At 39.7% G+C, this 22,699-nt stretch overlaps 2 protein-coding genes across 2 annotated transcripts in view; one reads left to right on the top strand and one right to left on the bottom strand.

Annotated features, from left to right (window-relative positions):
- Positions 1 to 5,098: 5,098 nt before the first annotated feature.
- Positions 5,099 to 7,376, bottom strand: LOC139732599 (uncharacterized). The gene is made up of 2 exons (XM_071643456.1): positions 6,107 to 7,376; positions 5,099 to 5,445 (listed from the first exon to the last, which is right to left on the bottom strand). The coding sequence occupies exons 1-2, from the start codon at positions 7,374 to 7,376 to the stop codon at positions 5,099 to 5,101; spliced, it is 1,617 nt and encodes a 538-aa protein (XP_071499557.1).
- A 10,179-nt stretch (positions 7,377 to 17,555) lies between these two features.
- Positions 17,556 to 22,699, top strand: part of LOC139732598 (uncharacterized) — a 36,264-nt gene continuing 31,120 nt past the window's right edge. The window contains exons 1-4 of the mRNA XM_071643455.1: positions 17,556 to 17,627; positions 18,399 to 18,680; positions 20,205 to 21,094; positions 21,689 to 21,830. Of these exons, the coding sequence (XP_071499556.1) occupies positions 17,556 to 17,627; positions 18,399 to 18,680; positions 20,205 to 21,094; positions 21,689 to 21,830 (1,386 nt within the window). The remainder of the gene's footprint in view (positions 17,628 to 18,398; positions 18,681 to 20,204; positions 21,095 to 21,688; positions 21,831 to 22,699) is intronic.

Raw genomic sequence — 22,699 nt, 5'->3', positions numbered from 1 at the left:
TGGAAGACATTATGATTGGATTAACCAGGAAACCTCCATTGAAACATCATTTTTCTATTTCCACCCAAGGAGGTGAGAGGGTCCCTGTTCCACCTGACACATCCACACCCGCATAATGCAGAAAGGCTTAAATCACTCTCTCTTCTACTACCCCCATCTCCATCCAACGACCCGTTCCTCTCCCTCATTTAAAGAAAAAGGGAATCGATAAATTATTTCATGGCGTATAAAGTGACAATGCAGTGAACGTCGATCCATCATCATTTGCAAACAATAATTCACCGATGCTCTCCCACACTTCTCCTTACTGTTTTAGATCAGACAAGCGCATCGTTTCATTCATTCCCTCCAAAGCTCCAACGCGGTGCAAGATGCATACAATGTGCATACCTTTCAAAATCAATGTGAACGCACACACATCTAAAAAAAAAAATCAATATTAGGTCAAGGAAAGGTCATCTTGCATGCGCTTCACGAGGACTTCGCATCTGTTATACTGAGCAACTGAGTAAATGAAGAAGTGAGTCTGATACGTTGTATCCAGTCCGTGAGCGGCTTTAATGGGGATATAAGAAAGTGAGGATAAAGCCGACGCTACGCAGCATCTGGGTTATGCAGCATGTGGAGTATGATACATACACAGCACAATCATTTCTTTGGGTACGCACGAAGACCCCGACGTTGTGAAAACAGCATAAATAATTATGATATTCTGCGCTCAGCACAATCACTCCTAGTCCTACATCTCTCAGTCCTTCAAAATAATGTTGTAATAATTATCAAATGGAGCATTTAATATATCAGCTGGTTATCTTTGACAAACAAAACGAGATGCTATCACTAGTTATACTGCCAAAATTTAAAGCAAAAATGTTTACGCTAACTCATTTATCAGTTGGATCAACACAATCATGGCACTGCACATGAATAGAAACCACAGCTATTCATAATTACCTGGGTAAACCTCCGGCAATACTCGGTCACACGCGGCCCCTGGTTTGCGGTTGATGAAGCGTCTGGCGAATGCATACCTGTGCCTGTCCTTCAGCCCTTTTATGTGGCTGTCATCGAGTTCAGCGCCCAATCCTGAGAAGCAAAGCACTTCGCATGGATTTGTGTAAACTTTCACTTCCTGTGATGTGCGATACAACATTGCGCAATGTCCCTCGATGACTGCACCTCGGGAGCCAATAATGCTAACTAGTGCGCATGCGCTTCTCGGGGAAACCCCACAAACCTTTGCACCCTTGGGTAAACTGAGAGGGCGTGGTGTGCCCTCTTCCGATTTTTTTTTTTTTTTTTTTTTTTTTTTTTTTTTTTTTTTAACGGTTAGGCCTCCACAGCCAAGGTTCTTCAATCCGAAAACCACATAGTAGATATTCTGAAGGTTCGTCAGTACGCACCTTCTTTTCATTTTCGGATTATCGAATGTATGGAATAACGGCTAGGGTACAGATCGTGGTGAAGCGTAGACCTCCGGATGATTTTCAGACTTACATTTGAACAGCCATAAATTAGTTACACTGCATACCGAGTTTAAACATTTATAGCAATTGGGATGAGGAATAAGAATGTTTTCAAAATCTATTACAAATTGCAATGAACAAGGATGATGACACGGCAGCCTCACCATAAGAATGAATGCGTTGGGGTTCAAAGGAAGCAGAACAAAAGAAGAAGGCATACATAGATTCTACACAGGTGACATTTCTAAGCAAGCGGTACTGTAATGGAATTACACTGCTACATTTCTGAAATATGTGAGTCTCTTATATCATCAACAGTGTTCAGTGTAATTTGTTTAAGATTGTCAGAGTATTGGTTTCTCTGCTCAAGGACCACAATAAATTCCACAAATCTATAAAACGATACATGGAATTGTCGATTTATGTATTACATGATGTGAAATTACGAAAATTGTCTGGAATGCCCCTTTAGAGTGAAAACATATCGTTGTTATTCATTATGCCTGCACAATTGTCATCTTTGCTCTTTTTTTTTTTTTTTTTTTTTTTTGCTCTGTTTGGGAACGACGAAAATGTGATATGATTACCTTATAAAGTTTGATGAAAGTATATACAATATTAGAGTATTTTCCCGATCGTGGTTGCTACGTAATGTTTTATAATCGATTATCGATAATCGGCAAAACAGCAACAGCAGTATCCATCGATCTAGAGTGAATGGCATGAAGCTTGTCGAAAAATAATCCAGTCAAGAGTTCTATGACAGTTACTCCTGTGACAGATGCTCCCAGGAAATATCTGCACACTAAGCCAAGCATAAAACCTAGCTACGGACATAACCCTACCCTAAACCTAATCCTCAGATCAAACTAAACCTAAAACCCCATCACAACCCTAAAGACTGCAGCAATTGTCTCAGGAGCAAAACCGTCATTGCCCTCCATCTCAAAAATGCGTGTGAGAAGTTCACATTATATTGTATTGTCAAGACGCCCATTAAAAAAAAAAGAAGAAGATAGTCCTGATCATTTGTGTCGCAAATTCATTCTTTAGTATTATGCAGCCGAAACAAATACAGACACTCTAAAATCAAAGGAAAGAATGTTAGGTCGCCACATTGGGAGCAATTTGAAGAGGAATTCACCCGCATAGACCACGTTTCTTTAGTTTTTTTTTTCTTAATGAATCGATTTTCAATTCTTTCCTGTAAATTCCCTTGTTTATTTTCATTTTTAAACGTTTTAAACATCGTCTGTTCGACAAACTATTAGGCAGAGGGTTCATCCGTTCTCTTTAAAGGTGTGAAACCAGCAGCGATGACCTGTAAATTATCTCCAGTGGAGACGTGTGCTTTATTCAAAATAATAAACAACAAGAAATAAATGATAAAGTTGTGGAAAAAAAAAACTTCGGTTGGGTCTCAGTTGTGTAAACCAAATCAATTCACACTTAAATGCATAACTGAAATCCCAAGATGAATGTTTTTTCTTCTCCTTTTTTTCAGTCCAGCTCTGAATCCCCTTTCCCCCACAAAAACATAAATGTACTACAGACAAGCGCATACAGATACGAATCAAAATGTTAGTAAGTTTTGCAATCTATACAAAAATCAAACTTGTCCCTCGCAGAAGAGGAGAAAAGACGATTATCATTTCCATCCACGAGACCTGAAATTCTCAAATAAATAAGTCTCTTCACTCGAATATCTTGCTGTTACCTCGCATTCCTCCTCTTGTTTCTATGATATATACACACACAAACACACACACACACACACAGGCACGTGTTACATGGTTGTAGTATTATCTATATATCATAATCTTTAGAATCCCTTTGTTGGATAAAAAATACCATACAAGTATTTGTATCAAACAGTCATGACGTGCAAGGATAGCACGTGTTAGACGTCAGTCAGTTTGCTGTGTATCAATTACCATTGTTTTAGCATGCACTTTGGCAAATAGCCTTCTAACTGTTTGAACTGAGGAAGTCATGATGATGATTATTGTCACGAATATGAAACTAATGTACAAGCAAAACCTAATAAAACAGAATCAGAAAAGGGGAAAAACACTCCATCTCCAATTAGATGTATAGTCTGCCCTTTGTTTTCCGTCTTTCTAAGACTCATTATGCCATTTTCATGCAATCGTAAATTACTGCAATAATTATGACTCTTTCCTTCCTTTCCCCTTTTTGTGTCTCTTTCGTTTTTCTCTCGTCTTTTCTCTCCTTCTCCCTATCTCTCCCTCTCTATCTCCTCCACTCTCTATACCAATTTCTCTCTTTCTTTCTATCTTTCTATCTCAATTGAATCGCAGAATGCATTCAAATGACTGATAGGCTTGAAACTAAAAGCAAGTCCAGATGAAAGCACGTATGGGTAGATTTGATTCTTTTTATCGAAATCTCGCGACTGTCAGTTGATGTATCAATTTATGGGGTTTGGGGGGGTTTTTTTTTCTGTTCACAAGGCAAAAATCTGAGGCATCCCCAACACACACCCAAATGAACAACAACGTAGCATGCACAAGTGTTACACTAATGACAATAGTGATAATGATGACGATGATGGTAATGATAATAATAATGATAATAATGATAATAATAATAATAATAATAATAATAATAATAATAATAATAGTAATGATAATGATAATGATAATAATAGTAATAATATTGTCATTATTATCATTATTATTATTATTGTTATTATTATAATTATCATCATTGTTGTTATCATTATTGTCATTATCATTAACAAAATGACAACAGCAATGAAAATCATCAGTCATTTCTCTATGTTTTTACCTGCAAGTTGTATAGGATTCAGAAATATATATAAAAGCACTAAAATAATTATTACTATAGATTAAGGAAGTCATGAAGTTTCGTACATTGTGTCTAAAGGAGCAACTAAAATTCTACTCGCATTCTACATTTATGAAAATATGTGCTTCTTGAGAGCAATTTTGAATAATGCAATTGAAGATGTTTTCCTTATTTCTGCAGATAATGAGTTCCAGAGAACAGGGGCAGGTGCTGGGGAGGCTTTATTGCCACAATGTTTGTGATTTAACGGATTGCACAGAGGAGCGCATGCTACATGCCGGGGTATATTGATAAATAAAGTTCTGTGAAGAAGACACATCCATGCAGGGTACAGTGATACAGGAAGTCGGTGAAAATTGAAGGTCGAATTTTCTTCAGAAGATACAGTACATGACATACATTTATTTTCGCAATTATACGTGAAGCATTGAACATAGATTACTTTACACAGATTAACGCGCATAATTATCTTACATAAACCATTGGTTGTGTGGTATTGACTATAGAAGCATAAAGGGTGACTAACAGGTCAGAACAGCCAACGACTTATTAGGTTCATTTTCACATCTTTACCATAGCACGTGAGTGCATCTAAATGATGTATTGTATTCTCTATTGAAGACAAATAAAGGATATAGAACATGTATATTAGATTATTTGCATGATAGCATAATGAGTGCACACTGCTCCATAGCAGTGACATGCATTGGATGCAAACAAAAATGGGACGAAATGCCTAAAATCTCTCTTGTTTTCTTTTTTATTCTCTCATTAAATTTTGTTCTTTTTTCTGTGTTTTGTTAGAGAGACAAATGATGCACATTACTGGACAGAATTCTCTCAATGTCCTTTTTCAAAGCGCCACTCGATTTCTCCGCACCGCCATCTGCGCTGACCAATGACGTCTTCCCTTGGACGATGGCGGGAAAGTTCGACGAGATGGAAGCAGCGCTGCCCATATCGTCTGACTGCGCAACCGAGCTGTCCGGGTTGCTGCGCGGGGAATGCGCAGAATTTCCCGGATCCACGTCGCGTTTGGAGAGGTCATCGTTGTTGCCATCAGGCCTGCTATTTGCTTCGATGAATCGTTTCCGGGTCAGCTGTCGCCTCAGACTGGGAAGGCGAGATGACTGGGTGGATCTTTTTGCTGTATGCCAACAAAATAATGAACAAGAGGGAAGAAAAAGTAATAAAGGACGTATAACATGTTGGTTGTCATTGGTTGTCATTGAAAAGAAAATGTATTAGAGCATTGGTTGGGCTCTACAGAAGAACCAAGAGGTAAGCAACAATGCATTCTTTTTACATCTCGAGAGCTAGGAAACCACAGAAAGTTGATAAATTCATTAGGGTAATTTTCCCTAAATATACGTGTGGATTTAATGTATAACGGAGCAATAACTATTGATAGAACACATCAGTGAGGTTTGGGGAAATCAGAAAATTCGTCCAGTCGTTACGATTATCAACTTTGTTCTATTGTTTTTTGTTTCACTTTTAAGTTTCGGTGCGATGAGAAGAATACGACAGTGCATGACATCTCTGCAAAATGACAATACAACAAAATATAATAGAGAATTCAACATATTTTTTTTTCAGTGCTTACGTCCTTAGACAAGGTGATGTTATCCCTTATAGACCCATGTGTATAAATGGGTACCTGGCAACGCTATGGTATAATAATGGCAGGGCCCTCTGGTAGAACAATGTCAACATTGAAGAGGCTACTACGGACAAAGAACACCATTTTTTAAAATTTTTTATTGTAGTATTATCATTATTATTGCGTACGAAGACATTATACTTACAAGAAGCAGAGTTGGATCTTGTAGAGTCAAGACGACTCGAGTTGCTGCCATCCTTCGCCTTGATGTTGGCCAGAACCATCCTCTGGAGCGCCTCGTCCGACAGCTTCACTCCCCCCTGGGGTACGCAACATTCCATCTGGCAGTCAGTGTGCTCCGGTGAGGAGGGGTGCTCCGGTAAAGAGTTTTGCTGCCGGGTAACCCCACGTCGAAAGGTGTCCGTCAGTTGACCGGAAAAGAGACGGAAGATCTCGGGTAGATCGTTGTACTCCTTGATCTGATCTTGACCCGGTGCTGAGGGGCTGTTGCTGACTGGCTGCGATGACTGGTCGCAGTGTTCCTGACGGGCCGACGAGAGGACTTCCGGGCGGCCCTCGCCTGTCGTCGGAAAGCCGCGGAAAACCCTCCGGAAAACCTCCGGGGATGAGTCACAGGACGAAGAGGAGCCGGAAGTCTGGCTGCTGTAGCTGGAGCTGCAGGTAGACTTGACATCACTGAATTCGCTCCCTTCACCGCCATCGAGATCAACGTTCCTCCTGTCAACTGACCCGACGCTGAAGATATCGTCGGAATCGCTGTCACTCCCGCAGTAGGCGTACAGGCGAGCGGGTCTTCGGCCCGATTGTGATTTTCTGTTTGACTGTTTGATTTGCGGCAAGAAGTTGGTCCTGATCTGCCCCTGTCTCGTGGTAGCTTCGGCCCAGTCTAGCGCGCTCCGATGATTTTTGTCGCGTACTGTGACTGATGCTTTGCCTTGATTCAAGAGGATACTCGCACACACATCGTTCCCAAGCCGAATGGCCTGCATGAGTGGCGTTATACCATCCTTGTTTGGCACATCGATGCTAAGTCCGTATTTCTGCAGATATTCGACGAGGAGTTTCACCATGGCAGCGCTACCGGACGTCGCAGCGTGAAAGAGCGGCGTGCAGTCGTTCATGTCGGTGTCGTTGAGATCCAGCTCTCCGTCGCCGTGCTTCATGAGCTGCTCGAACACGTCGTCGAGTCCGCGCAGGCACGCCCAGGCCAGAGAGCTCCGCCCGACGTAGTCCTGATGGGAGACCAGTGCTCCGCGGCGGAGCAAGAGCCGCACTATCTTATGCCGATGCCGAGAGTTCTCGATGAACATCGCGCGAATCAACGGAGTTTGTCCGCATGCATCCGTGTGGTGCACACCGATGCCCGACTCCAGGAGAAGCCGGACCTGCCGGGGCCTTCCAGATGACACGGCACGCAGCAACGCGTAGTGGCCGTCCATGTTATATTCAAACATTTTCGCCACAGCAGAGAACAGAACGACCTTTGACGCAAGAGGCTGAAGTTTAACAAGACAAGAAATTAGATTTAGTCTGAAAAATCCAGTGGCCGTCCTTCCCTATATAACCCCGAGAGACGAACTTGACCTACAATCCGTCAGTGTCAAAGACAAGAACTCCAACTGCCAGTTACTCACATAGAATAAAAGACGACAGGTCTTCTTTTCACCGGTCAAACAATGAACACCAAAGAAGCAAGTGTTACTGACACTTGAGCTGAGAACTGAGGAAGACAAATACTTGAATGGAGTCATTAACACCCTTGTAAAGTAGAACCTTTGTCAATACGCGAGAAGTGACAGGTAATTTGTCACACTTGCGTGAATACGTACCACTGGCATTGCCGTTAATGACTGACTGGCTTATCTTCAGGTGAATTGCCACTGCCAACTTAATTCCCATTCAGATTGATCGCCGCATTACAAAGAGGCTGGTTGAATCTGCGATCGACATGCCTCTGAATTGAGACAAGTTGTCAGTCACCTTTTTCTAATAGTAGGGACCCTGTCAGGCAATAACGCGTGTGTGCGTGGCTTGTCAAAAGGCACCATCGGCTCACATAACTTGCTAACTTGCGGAGTTAATGATAGTATTGCTTCTTAGAACGTGTGAGATACAACTTCAATACTTTACTTTACCAATTTCCAGTGCAGTTTCTTTTATCATTATTTCATTTAAGAAAATGTTTTTAGCGTATTGTATACTTGAAAGGTATTCTGGAATTAATTGACATGAATCTGAATTAAAACGAGATTAGCACGATAGGGGTGTGTTTGTAATGGCATTTCGTGTATTGTTAATGTCTTGTGTATGTTCGTTTGTGTATGAATGTGAGTGTGCGTGCGTGTGCGGAGTTTGTGTCAGTTATAGATTATAGAAAGAACAGACAAAACACTGTGTTTACTTTTCCGGGGTTGGTTTTAAAAAAGCCCATTGCCTTGTTATTAACCCCTTCACTTGAAACTTCGGTTGTTTGTTTGCTTATTTGTTGGGGGGGGGGGGGTTGTCACATTGCAATGTTATTATTTTGTCATATGATTGCCACTTTTTTATACATACATGTTTTATCAAATGAAAATGAAATAAAATAAATGAAATGAAATGAAATATTTGTTCGCTATAGCTAACTTGAACATGGCATGGAATTGCAAACTCTCATACTTTGATGCCAGATGACAACATTGTAAAATCAATGATTATCATTTCAAATGGCTATAAGTTTATGTTCTCATTCTCCGTACAAATCCATCATTGTTAACTCTTAACCACTCGAGTAGAATTTTATGATTAAAATTTCTTCTACTTAAGTCATAAAATCTGAAGAGAAAATCCAGTTAAGATTTCTGTGCAAGCAACTGGTTGACATGTAAGACCGTGACATAACGTTGTTATACGGTGATCTGATGTTATATCTCGGTCGATTACATTACGAAAGTGAGAACTTGCAATAGTGAAAGCTAGCTACATGCACTGAACCTGGTGCCAGCTTTCACAAGTGAAAGCTTGCAAAGTGCACTGAACGCTCAATCTCAAATGACAGAGAAGGATTGAAATGTTACGAAACACCACAAAATCTGGCACTACTCTATCTCCCTCCCACCCCCCCCCCCCCCCCAGACTCGCTATTGGACCAGGGCCCTGTTTCATAAAGCTGTTCGTATACGAACAACTTACGAGCGACTGGTGATCAGTTCTGATGTGCTATACTTACAGCTTGTATCAGAATTTCCATAATTCAGCACAAGAACTGATCACCAGTCGCTCTTAAGTCGTTCGTAACTTTACGAACAGCTTTATGAAACACCCCCTTGTCTATTGCACTCCTACATCATTTACCTTCTCACTCCCATCCCCACTTCTCTATCAATCAAGTCATATTAGTCTCAATTAGCTCAATCGATCCGCACAATAGCGCCCTCAAGGCTCAAAAGAATAAACCTGTCAAGTCAGTGTCACTTCCCACTGGCTGAACACGTTACAAAAGAGGAGACAATAAAGAGAATTATACCCCTTCGCGGAACACACAGATCTTTGTCCCGAAAGAGTATTGTCCTGTGAGGGCAACCCACGGAGATGTACATCATTCTTTAATGATGGTCCTAAAGAGATGTTTGTGGCTATAAAGAAATACAATACAGTACAACATACGTCCATCTTCTTGGCAACTGACGAACTTCGCTGACACACAAGGACATCAGTGTTGATAGACTGCGCTACTAAAGTGTTATTATGGTTTTGAAACAAAAGAAAAACTTGTGATCTTAAATTCTGCCAATGGAGGAATAATCACTTTCATGTGGCGTTTTAGAAGAGTCCAGTCAAAATTGGCAATAAAGAAAATGCAGAATATGTGATCCTCTCTTTCAAGAAAATACACACAAAAAACACCAAAAAAAAAAAAAAAAAAAACACGCCCAAACATAATCTAAAAACAACCACAATTTTAGGATTGGTAGAGCCGCATAAAATGAATTAAAACAGAAACAAGAGAGAAATGTATTTATTGAGGTCTGCACGAGAGTGTCCTATTGGTATAGTAATTCCATGTTTAGTGACGGTTCAATATTGTTGTTGATGACGTTGAGTGTAAGGGAAAGTGCTAAAGAAAACGGTTGTACGTCACGAGACCGACACCCACGAGTCATACAGCCCACGAGATGAGTCATACAGCTCACTAGTCATACAGCTAATGAGTTATACAGCTCGTAAGTCATACAGCTCATGAGTTATAGAACTCACGAGTCATACAGCCCACTAGTTCGACACTACGCTAACAAGGTCCACGAGACCGCCCCGTGTTGTATCTGTCGAACTCGTGGGCTGTTTTTACCTATAATTATAATCATAGTGTCAAACTCATGGGCTTTATTTGCCTATATAATTATATAGTGTCGAACTCGTAGGCTGTATGACTCATGAGCTGTATGACTCATGGACCTGTTTTCAATGTCGAACTCGTGGGCTGTATGACTCGTGGGTGTCGGTCTAGTGGATTGACCCCAAGAAAACCTACAAAAGAAGTATCTTTTCCATATAAGCAGCGTAAAATAAAATACTTAATAGATGACTTCATTTGAAACTCTCCCTTTGTTAAAGGTAACTTTTATGAGTAGAGTATACTACTCCTAATATTACAGCTTCTGGTTCTTGTTGTTATTCTTTTCCTTGTTCTTACTGTTCTCCATCTTCTTCCCCTCCTCCTTATTCTTATATTAAGTCAAACGTATTGTAAGCTCCTTATTCCCCCTTATTTTTCCACACTGTTATTTTCTTGAAAGACCATTATTATGGCATCAAAACAACTAACACACTTACTATAACATTTATCAACTTATAGCGTATCCCTACGTGGCATAGTGGTGACATCATGTATCTTATACCGCAGAGAAGTCAGCTAAATGAAATCTTGAGAGAGATTCGTTTCTACGAATAAAGAGGTATTATTTTGTTTGTTTGTTTGGTTTTTATTTTCTGCATTTTTCATCATTTTGATTAGAAAAAATCATGAATAATATTTTTTCAAACATTTTCAATACAAAATAACATCATCAATATTATTTTACAACATTGCGGACGAAAGAAAATACAGTGCAAACATAACTTACAAATCTATTATCAACGATGATAGACGACGTCAGATAAGAGAAGAAATATCATATTATGAGATGATTTGCCGATGTAACAAGAACACAGCATTATTGCTTCAAAATAGTTCTAAAATGTGAGTACAGGATAGAAATAACCAATGTAAAAATTTGAACCACTATTAAGTATTGTTAAATATACAAAATGTGAACAAAAGTTATAAAAAAAATGTTTCCAAACTAAACCGTCTACAATTATGGTTTAATGAGAAAAATAGTGATATTTCCTTATATTTTAGGCTTTGTTGCAAACATTTTATATGGTAGGACGTTTTGTGATACAACTGACCTACGCATCTTCATCACAAGCATATCTTGAACAGTTTTTAAATCGCTGCTCCTAAAGGTAAACAGGACCTTTAAACTGATTTAGTAGATTAAATCTCATGACTGTGTTGAGCACAAATAAGTACACTTAAAAAGGTGTAGAAATATTATGTAGTCTGTACGGATGTAATATGAATGAGATGGTGTTGAAACAAAACAATGTACATTTTCACCTCATTAAGAAGAGAGCGGAAATCAAAAGTAATCATTATGGCTAATAGAAATGAGAAATTCAGATGGATACCAATTATAAGCAGGATATTCATTAGCTATACAAAATACGAGGAAATAATTTACTCGTCGTATAACAGCCTTCTCCCCATCACATAGTGCCTGTACCTTCTGCTGTGTCGTCTTCACGAAAACCAAACTGGATTTCGACACTTTCAGAGTTTGAAAAGAGTCAGTTTTGGTTATTGGTTTCACTGCAACGTGTGTGTGTGGGGGGGGGGGGGGGGGCAGAAAGGGAGGAATAGGGAAAAGGGGAAAGAAAGAGCAGCATAAGGGAAAGGAAGAAATACTGCCACTTGTTATTATTGCAAACGGATTCTTACAAAGACCAGCTCATACGTTTCACATGAATAATATTTCTGCTCGAGGATACATGTTTTTATAATAGTAAAATAATATTCCACTCGGCATACTCGGAATCCAGTTCGTGCATGTGTTAGTTGTTATCATGTCGGGCCCGTCTCGGGGCGAGATTGTCAGGATCAGCCATTGTGGAAGTCCCTCTACCAGTGACAACGATATAACGTCTTCAAACAAGCATGTTTGTTGAAAGTCACCCGTTATATCTAGGAGTGCTTCGAAAAGACTGTTATGCAGCGCCACCTGCTGATGCTACAAATCCAGAAATGGTGTCAACATCTGCAGGAACAACCTGATCGTAGAAGCATGTTCTAAATTCATATCCGTGTACAGTGGCGGATCCAGAAGGGGGCGCAAGAGGCGCACGCCCCCTTTATTTATCGTTAAAAACAAAAGAAATGCAAAGAAAAAAAGAAAGAAATGAAACCCGGAAGTGGCACTAAAAATATTAGTTGCGCCCCCCCCCCCCCCCCCCTTTTACAGAATTCCTGGGTTTAACCCACCCCTGATGTAGGTATGATAAACTTTCCTTACGTTAGTTACTCTGTGTTAATCACCCAGTTGTTATGTCTTTCATTAACGCTTTTATATTTGCGGGCTCATGCATGCATTACCGCTATCGAATTCTCTTATGCCAATATGGGAGCCGCTCCTGAATGGAATTATTAATTCCATGAGCACAACAGTAGATTAAAGGGATAGTACAGTATTGGTGGAGATGAGAATTGGGCTTTTAAGTTTTTGCAAGATACCAAGAAAACACTTATGAAATAGTACAGAGCATACCATTTTAACAGGAATTCAAAGTTTATTTGATGAAAATCGGGTTTAGAATGACTGAAACATCCAAAAACAAAGTAAAACAAAGCAATCGTAATAAAGTGTGGGTCCCACACTTTATTAGAATCGCTCTGTTTTGGATATCTCAGCCATTTCAAAACTAATTTTCATCAAATAAACGTTGAATTAATCATGGAATCACATGCTCTTTCATATTTCATAAGAGGTTTCTCATTATCTCACCAAAAGATGATAGAAACATGAAATTAGGTCTCAACCAAAACTATACAATCCCTTTACGCTTTATCACAGCGACTTCCGCAAGCATAGAGGCCTAGGTCCTATGATAATCGCTCTGTGTACCTAGCCGGTTTTGCTATTCAAGTCAACAGTCTACCTTGACCGAAAGATCGGTCTGTATCTAGTCGTCGGGGATATGTTCCGCGGAGACTGCGTCTGGCTTCACGGTCTCACGGATAGGAGGAGAGCGATAACGTCAACCAAAATAATAATAATAATAATAATGATAATAATAATAATAATAGTAATAATAATAATAATAATAATAATAATAGTAATAATAATAATAATAATAATAATAATAATAATAATAATAATAATAATAATAATCAAAATACTCCTCTGGACAAACGGATCTTTCTGTCTACTGTCTACCCGGCCTCGTAATGCAAGCCGACAACACCCACATGAACAATATTTATATTTATAGGTGTAAATTCCAAGAAGTAAATTTAGTTTTTGAACATTTCTTGGCCTGGGTTTCTAGATTAATCCCCTGTATGAGAATAACAGTACACTTTTAATGGACAAATTGACAAGCTGTACTGTTGCTAATATGTTTTTGTGATTAGTAAATTAGGTGTATTATACGTGTTTGAAATCACAAATATTGTGTGATTGAACATGTACATGTATGTTTTTTGTTTTTGTTTTTTGATGTTTATATTCATTGTACACTGTATATACGTTTCTATAAATACAGAAAGAAAGAAAAAAACCTGACCTCGAGAAACAAACAAACTGAAGAGGGGCAGTGCAATGACGAGGAACTTATAAAAAAATGTAGGCCTGGGCCTATCAGCAAATTGACAGTCAAAAGAAAAAGACAGAATAATAAATATGTGTATGGTTTGTGTAAACTACATTGCAAGAATTATCAGCGATCAACTCATATATGATTGAAAATAAGCTTAGTAATTCTGGACAGATATCAATACGTTATTATGTACGTATTATTTATGTACTCGTCAATATTCCCATTCAAATTTAACAAGTACGTGGATTGTGCCTCGCCAATGGATGCAGTGATGTCAGACGTTAATCTCAGTCCGATTTTATAAATTCAATTCATTTTTTATTTATGTCCATCCAACGAAGAGTGAAACAAAATACAAAGCGTGCAATACACAGTTTGAATAAAAACAAAAACCAACTCAGGATGATTTCAAAGCCACGATAAGAGTAATGTTTCCGTATCACCAAAACCAAATTTTGACTTGATTTGAACTAATTTGATTTGTCTCAAAACAATTCGAGATACACACTTCTTTATCGCTCAGTAAGTGTTACCGGTTAAGTAGAAATTATTGCTATTTACAAAAGTCTAATATCATAAAAAGCTGCTGTGAATCTCATTAAAAGGTATAGGGGCATAGGGGTACAGTAATAATAATAATAATAACTAGAGATTGTAATTTGTCATCACTGACAAATTAAGGTGATCCGATTTTTTTTATCAATGATTCGAGTCCTGATCGCAATAGGCATGACCATACAAGTTCCATCTCTGTTTAGAGACATTGGCCGTGTGATGTTTGCATTCTCATTTAGAAAAGGGAGTCATATCTGCCATCTTTGGTACCAAATTCTGTATACACTGAATAACGAAGATACAGCAATGAATACATATGACCTTTGACCCACCTTTGCACTCCCAAGATTGCATCTGATGAAATAGTGGTTATTTTGTGAAATGATTCTCGCGACATCGTCTATACGTGTGAAAAATATGGGAAAGATAGGACAGGTATTCACTAAGATACAAGATGAAACATTTATGACCTTTGACCCTAATTTACATTCCCAAGATGTCCGATCTAGTAGTTGTTATTTTATGAAATAATGTACGAGACATGAACTAAACATGTGCAAAATATGGGGGTGATAGGGCGTGTTTTTCTTGAGTTATTGCAAAGAAAGTTGCAGAAAGAAAGAAATATCTCAATACATAGAAGATAAGCTTTAATTTCAACCAATTTTTTATCGTCATCCCGACATCGTATGAAAAAACAAAGGAAACTAAACGATAGCGCAAAGTCTCAGCTACAACATATTAAAATCTGGGAGAAATTCACCGAAGGGTAAGTGAGCTAGTGCTCGATAAAGACAATCATGTCAATTTTCACATTAAAGAAAATTCCCTCCCATAGAGATAACACGTCATAACGAAGATACAAAAAGAAGTACATATGACCTTTGACCTCAATTTGTACAGACAAGATGGCATCTGAGTAAAAAGTGGTTATTTTGTGAAATGATTCTTGTAACATGGTCTTTGCGTATGCAAAATATGGGAAAGATAGGACATGTATTCACTAAGATACAGGGTGAAACACTTATGACCTTTGACCCTAATTTACATACCCAAGATGGTGTCCGATCAAGTAATTGTTTTTTTATGAAATAATTCACGTGACATGAACTAAACATGTGCAAAATATAGAAGTGATAGAGGCCGTTTTTCTTGAGTTATTGCAAAGAAAGTTGCAGAAAGAAAGAAATATCTCAATACATCGAAGATAAGCCTGAATTTCAACCCAATTTTTTGACGTGATTCTGACATCGTATGAAAAAACAAAGGGCACACTTACGGTAGCGTAAAGTCTCAGCTACAACATATTAAAATCTGGGAGAAATTTACCGAAGCTTAAGTGAGCTAGTGCTCGATAAAGATAGTCATGTCAATTTTCATTTCCAGAAAAACTGCACTCCCATAGAGATAACACGTAAACTGGTCAAATTTGACAAGATTACTTTCAATCCATTTTTACGAGGTGATACCGTTATCCAATCAAAATATTGTAATTTTATGTTTGAAAGAACATGAAATAAGCTACATCATACTGAAATCTGGGTGAAAATTGACAAAGGACTAGTGAGATATGCTCGAATGAACTTAAAATTTGATGACGTCATTTTGAAAATTTACTTTTTTTACTTTATTAAGAAATTTGATATCTTTTAATCATTTTGTCAGCATTGCCACCCCATGAAATGACATGTACAACTCATCAGCTTTCAAAATATGTACAGAAAATGGGGGGTCACCGTCCATCCTGACGAGTAAAATCGGATTTAAAATTGGCAGTTTTTTGGCATAGTTGCACTGTATATCGCCATTGACGCGCGCGCGGAATTTCAACTTTGACGGGCCCGTATGACGTCATATTGAGTCGGATTGACTTGAAACTTGGTATAAATATTCCTTAACATTTCAGACATCCGATCAAAGTGAAAAAACTGGAAATTTCAATTGCACATGAGCTGTGCGTGCGTATATGCGCGCGCGCGTACGCGTCCGTCCGATTTTTTCAATTTTCAAAAAATGCTCCAAATGGTCTGAAACGTGTGCAAAAAAATTTTGAGCTCGATTGGAGCATACAAATATTTCAACGCGCGCGTACGCGCACGTTTTAAGAGAAAATATGAATTTTGAGAACATGAGTAGAATGCGCATAATTTGAAATATATGTGACGTAAATTTCATTGAAAAATTTCATTCCATTAATGAGATATGATTGAGAATGTGTTTTCATATAATGACGTCATAGTGACGTCACGGTCCACTGATCACAATGATACATTAGATTTGTCGTCTTTGGGACATGATGCATACATGGTATAATTTTGAAATTGATAGGCAGCGGACTTTCTGAGCTAACCTCTGCACAACTTTTGCGGAGAAATAAAGAAAGAAAGAAGAAGAAAGAATCCGTACAGATACAGAAGGTGATCCGAAGGATACTCGGATCACCTAATAATAATAATAATAATAATAATAATAATAATAATAATAATAATAATAATAATAATGATAATAATAAACAGATTCAACCATTGTTACGTGCTAAAAAAAAAAAGAAGGAAAATCGAATTTGTGAGAGATCGGCCTGCGGACTCTGCCTGGCACTGTACTGGATACGCCAACGCGGGGCGGGCCGGGGGTGGGGCGCCTAGACCGCTCGCGCTCGTACCTAGTACCTCTGTGTACTTCGACTGGAGGCTGTCCCTCTCTCGTGGTTGAGGTCGTGATCGCCCTTGCCTAACATCTGATCCCGTAAACGAGAATGACGGCTGTTAATCATGATGTATTCACCAAGGTGAGATCCACAGCTAGCAACTGACGTGTCTGAATACTAAAGCGCAACGTTAGATTGGATTATCATCCATCAGTCACCCTTGCCTTCACCTGCCAATTGCTTCGTGTAGTCCCACACATAGCTATCCGAGATGGGAATAGTTCAAGAATCCATCCTCTGGCCATATTTTCTTTTTTTCTTACTGTCATAATCGAACAATCCGAGATACATTACAGAAATGGCTTTGCACTTGCTTGCTACATGAACTCTGTATAATGGTAGATGTGTGTCTATGCGTAGCTGGCAGCCTATAAGGCTGAAATTAGCCACGTTGAAATGTCAGGGTATGGGTTATTTAACCGCACCAGCGACACTAACCCCGTCGCGGGGCCCTTTACGGTACGTATTTGTCCGTATGGGGTCGCTGCTGCGGTTACAGCGACACCAACCCGTACCGAGTCGGGTTACAGCGCCCCGCGCCGGGGAGGTATGGCCCATGGCCATGGGTTATCCCCGGCGCGGGGCGCTGTGTAACTAGTAACACGGTACGCGTGTTGGGGTCGCTGGTATTGTTAGGTATGGGTGGTCTTTCTAGTGCCCATGAATGACTTTTGTCATATTCTAAATCCAAAGAAGAGACATGAAAATTGTTCATATTTCTATTTTTATGGTAAAAACAGTGGAGTGAAGCTGAAAAAAGAAAACACAACAAGGCCAGGAAAATACCTTCATATTAAGATCAAGGAGTCATTGCAAATCCAGCTGAGAGTGATAGGGAGTAAACTTATGCAAAGTATTAACCCCGGGGTGCTCTGTAACACAGTTATACTGTGGGAGCAGCAAAGTATTTGATATCATCATATTCTTAATTTGCCATATTTATACAATCTAATTTTTACATCGGCAACCATCTGTTCACCCACTGATTTGGAAATGTTCACATATTTTGTGTTTTGCTCTACACTTCACTATGTAATATCTTGATTCCGCAAAATCAAAAACATTCACTTTTACAGTACTTACCTGATGGAGGATGTACACATGTTTGTATGTAAACTTATTGATACTTTTTTGAGAAAGCACACTACTTTTCCTAACACATTACTATCACATCATAACAAACTTATACATATCAGTATCCTAACATAACAGAAGAGAACACAACACAACATGATGTGATTGATTAACACATTATATTTGTAAAAAGCAGCTGCTCGTTATCGCTAAAGCTGCTATAAATTTCTGTTGTGATTGCAAGGCACTCCAGTACATGGAGGAAGTGCGGCGCCGAATCGAGGAAGTCCGGAGTCTGAATGACTCCATCTGCCAAGACATCGCCCTGCTCGTGAAGAAGCCGTGGCCAACGAAGACACCCCAGCAGCCCGTTAGCAATCCAGACATCCAGCTGGATAGCAATCCCTCGGATAAGAAGGCTCTCTGCCAGAGTGATGAGATATTTTCCGAAGAGGAGCAGTCCGTCCTGGCCGAGGTCGACAGCGCCCTGGCTCAGGCTCAGAAACTTCGGCAGTTCCAAAAGAAAGTAATGGCACTGATTCTTTTCATGTTGTGTGAATATTGATTATTCTGCTGCCTTTGCTATCTCAGTAGGTATTTAAAGGTGTATGAATGCCCTTCCAGCATCGATAATGATTATGCTTTTTAAACTTGTCTTTGTATGTCAGAAATAATGCATTATCTTTTGAGTGAAATTGTTTTCTTAATTAAGAATTGAAATTTGTCATTGCATTCCATTATCATGAATGACCAAAGTGTAAATAATAATGTAAGTGATTATACCATAGGAAAGAAAACACAAAACCCATGTATATGATATTTGGAAGTATACATGTCACGAGGCACTATTTTTAAGATTTGCTAATTGATTTATTGTGCTATGCTATGATTTCCAGCATCAATACAGTGTGGAAATTATTAAACTTAAATGAATGGTGTGATACCCATTACTTCAAAACAGCTGGAGACTGTTATCGTGCATGTTGGTGTCAGTACCAGGCTATTGTGGGTGATATCATGTTAATGTTTAAAAAACAAAAATTTCAGTACGATGAATGTCATTCATTTTTAATGCACAGGCAACATTTCAGAACGTCTTGCCCTTGTACCATCGATTACTAGTGTTCCTTTCTATAAACCATCATATAAAAGGGAAAACGCTGATTGGGGGAGATGAGTTTTTAATACTGTACATCTGCCATATCAGCTTTACAGCAACCTATGTGGATAAAAAAAAAGAAGAGATATATCAGTGTACATAATGATACTGTAAAACTAGGAATGTTCGCATACATTTTCATTTCGCGAATTTTGCGAGAACTGAGTTTCGTGAAATTAAAATGCACGCTAAAGATCTTGTCTACAGTTCAGCCAGCGATCAAGTTCCCCCAGATCGTGATCACGGGTGATCAGTGATCGCATGTACACGCGATATGTCGCAATCAATTGATTGTATGCAATTCGGCATACAATCAATTGATCGCGTATGCGATCACTGAACACCCGTGATCGCGATCTAGGGGGAACTTGATCGCTGGCTGAACTGTACACTATATGCAGTGAATGTTAGGGGTAACTCACAAAAAATGTCATGCTGCGAATAAGGCCATCAGGTCCCGTTTGCGAAAATTTCTTGCCGCAAAAATATTGTGTTTTACAGTATATTGTGTGTAAGTTAGGTAATGGACTAGATTGGAAGTTTTCAGTATTACTTCCTCATGAAAACTGACTTAAACATACACGGGTGTGCCATATGTGTGTTCAAAGAGTATAATCTGTGACATGTTTGATGAATTTGTTTGTACGTGTGTTTTGCATACACATACAGTTTGGCAGTCGACCATAGGACTATCCCAGCAAGTATCACATGCAAAAAACAAACAAAACAAACAAAACCAGCAAAGTAAAAGGAGCAATGTGTAGCGGCATGGATGTATCTGCACTGTATTTCCTTGTTGTGAGTTCAGACTGTCCTTACTGTGCATATTTTGTTACAGACAGTGATCATTTCTGTATTCTGTGTATTTTCTCTCTTTTCCATACATGTCAGAACCAAGTGAAACAAACACAAAAAGAGACTGTGGAGGAGCCTACCAAACCTTCCCACAATGCAAACAGAACTGCAGAATCAGCACCTACATGCAGTGCTTCTGAAGAACCCCACCCCAACACAGAAAATGCCAGTATTGTGCCCACGAACACCTCAGTTGAGTCTGAGGTTGCAGTGAGTGCTCCTTCAGATGTAGCCATCATTTCAGCAAAGGACCTGGAGAGGCTGCTGAAAAAAGACCCACCCACCACCACCGCTACCTCTGCCTTAGGTCGTAAGGGGGACAAACTGCTGTCGTCTCGCCCCTCTGCAAGCCGGACAAAGCCACTGCAGCCAACGAGATCCCAGCGGCCAACATCTGCAGCTGGGAGGGGAGGAAATGCAAGGGCGACTTCCCTCAAGGCCGCCCAGTACCGAACGTCGTCCTCAGAGATCGGTAGGCACGCCTCAAGGCCAGGTTCTAGCCGAGGGAGAGGAGCCAGCAGACAGGTGCAGTCTACCTCATCAACAAGGCATCCAGCAAGTGGCAGGCTCCCCCATCATGCCGGCAGGAACCAGAACCAGAACAATTCCAGGCAGCAGCAACACCTGCAGCAGGGTCAAAAGAGAGGGGCGTCGACTGCAAAGCAGGCCCCCAAAGTTGTGGGCAGCGTGGCACGTGAAGACACGAACAAAGGAAGTCAACATCAGCAGAAGCAAGACTCAGCACATGAGCCTTGCAGTCAAGCAAGTGAGACTGAGACAGCAGTGGTCGCCTTGAATCAGTTACAATTATCTTCTTCATCAAGGACGCAGCATGTGGACGCCAAGTCACCTCAGACAACGTCGGCCAAACAAAGCGATTCTGAGCAAGGGGAGGGCAGTACTCATTTTATGCTGGTCAAAGATGGGTAAGATGCAAAGGCATTTATTTCTCAGTAGGAACATTACCCAGCATTGTAAAGCATTACACGCTCATGGGATACTGTCAAGTTCTGTGCTATGTTGGTGCTATCTCTAAAAAAGCTTTCTGGAATTAAATAGAAAAAAAAAAGCCAGTCAGGTTAACTCAAATCATAAAGATCATTGCCATGGATCATCCAATACCCTTTACTTCTAAAAATGCTACCATAAATTCTGTAAGATTACACTTAAATGCAATGACAAGAAAGTGATTATATTTGGTTTGTGTCATGGAGGACATGATATCACCCTAGAAACAACATTTTGGACGGATGATGAGAAATTGGTGTTAAAAAACAAAAAAGTCTGAACGTCTCTAACAATTTTTCATTATGCAGTCCACAGCACCAAACACCTTTAACCCATCGAGGATGAGTCCCAAGTATACATTGTACTTGGGCAGGTGTCTATGGGAAATGCGTGTTGACGGTGTTGTAGCATAATCAGTCCATCCTCAGCAGGCTAATATAAGCAGTCACACCAGATTTGTCATTGTGTTTAATAAATTAAGTCCTTCACTTACCACTTGTGTAATCTTTTAGGTCCAGCTTGTCACTCCCATCTAGGCTGAAGAAGCTGTGTCAACGGGTCACCAAACTCCAGGAGCAGCTTTCTGCATCTTATCGGAAGGAGGAAAGGTCCAGCCATGCAGAGCGGTTCTTAGGTCAGCATGACAAGGAGGATGTATCCCTTTTGCATTTAGGATTTTGTAGTAGTACAGTACTCTCCGCGTAATCGGGTGTCACTTAAACGGGTACTCCGTTTAATTGGGTAGTAATGTCAAAATCACTTCCAATGCACATTATAATTACCTGATGATTGGGTTGCCTCTCCGTTTAAATGGGTAAGTAATTTTCTCGTAATCTAATTTTGACCCACATTTCATCGCAGATATATCACTTTAAGAAATCATGAATGTCAAATTTTCCATGGCTAATTGCATTCTCTGCTTAATTTGCAAAGAAGACTGATCATTTCGGGAGTGATTTAACATGAAAACACATGTACAGGTACTGACTTGCCACATGTAAACAAACATCACGCATGTAGCTGGCACTCACAATTGCGTAGACAGACAGGAGTTGAACACACTTCCGTTTCTTGTGATCGTTTCGGAAAACGCATGCATGTTAGCGCGGAGTCTATAGTCAAACGACAAAGTTTTCTGAAGACATATTTGTCCATAAAAAGAGTGTAAATTATTGCCCGTGACTGAGCAAGTGTAAGGTACGTAATGTGCCATACAAGCACGCATGTTAAGCATACAGTGTAGGTGTTTACTTGGTGCAGTCTACAATGCATGTACTTGCACATAGTATGTGTCAAATGTGAATGAGACGTGTTCTTCTCTTAATCGGGTACTCCGCTTAATCAGGTAAGAACCGCTCTGCCCGAGACTACCCGATTATGCGGAGAGTACTGTAGTAGTATTAGTAGTAGTAGTAGTAGTAGTAGTAGTAGTAGTAGCAGTATGCTGCAATGGCAGCTGCAGTGGCGGCTGCAGCAGCAGCAGCAGCAGCGGAACGGAACACGATGCCTTTCCCAAAGAATTC

Source organism: Diadema antillarum, unplaced genomic scaffold (assembly GCF_040938485.1).
Source record: "Diadema antillarum isolate AM-2024a unplaced genomic scaffold, OU_Dant_1.0 seq00000439_RagTag, whole genome shotgun sequence".
NCBI classification, from domain to species: Eukaryota; Metazoa; Echinodermata; class Echinoidea; order Diadematoida; family Diadematidae; genus Diadema; species Diadema antillarum.
This window is presented reverse-complemented; position numbering and strand designations above follow the sequence as displayed.

Excerpts from the sequence above, each read along its gene's own strand:
- LOC139732599 (XM_071643456.1), bottom strand. The coding sequence starts at position 7,376 with ATGTTTGAATATAACATGGACGGCCACTACGCGTTGCTGCGTGCCGTG. Across the intron at positions 5,446-6,106 it reads AAGATCCAACTCTGCTTCTT|CAAAAAGATCCACCCAGTCA; the intron begins GTAAGTATAATG and ends GTTGGCATACAG.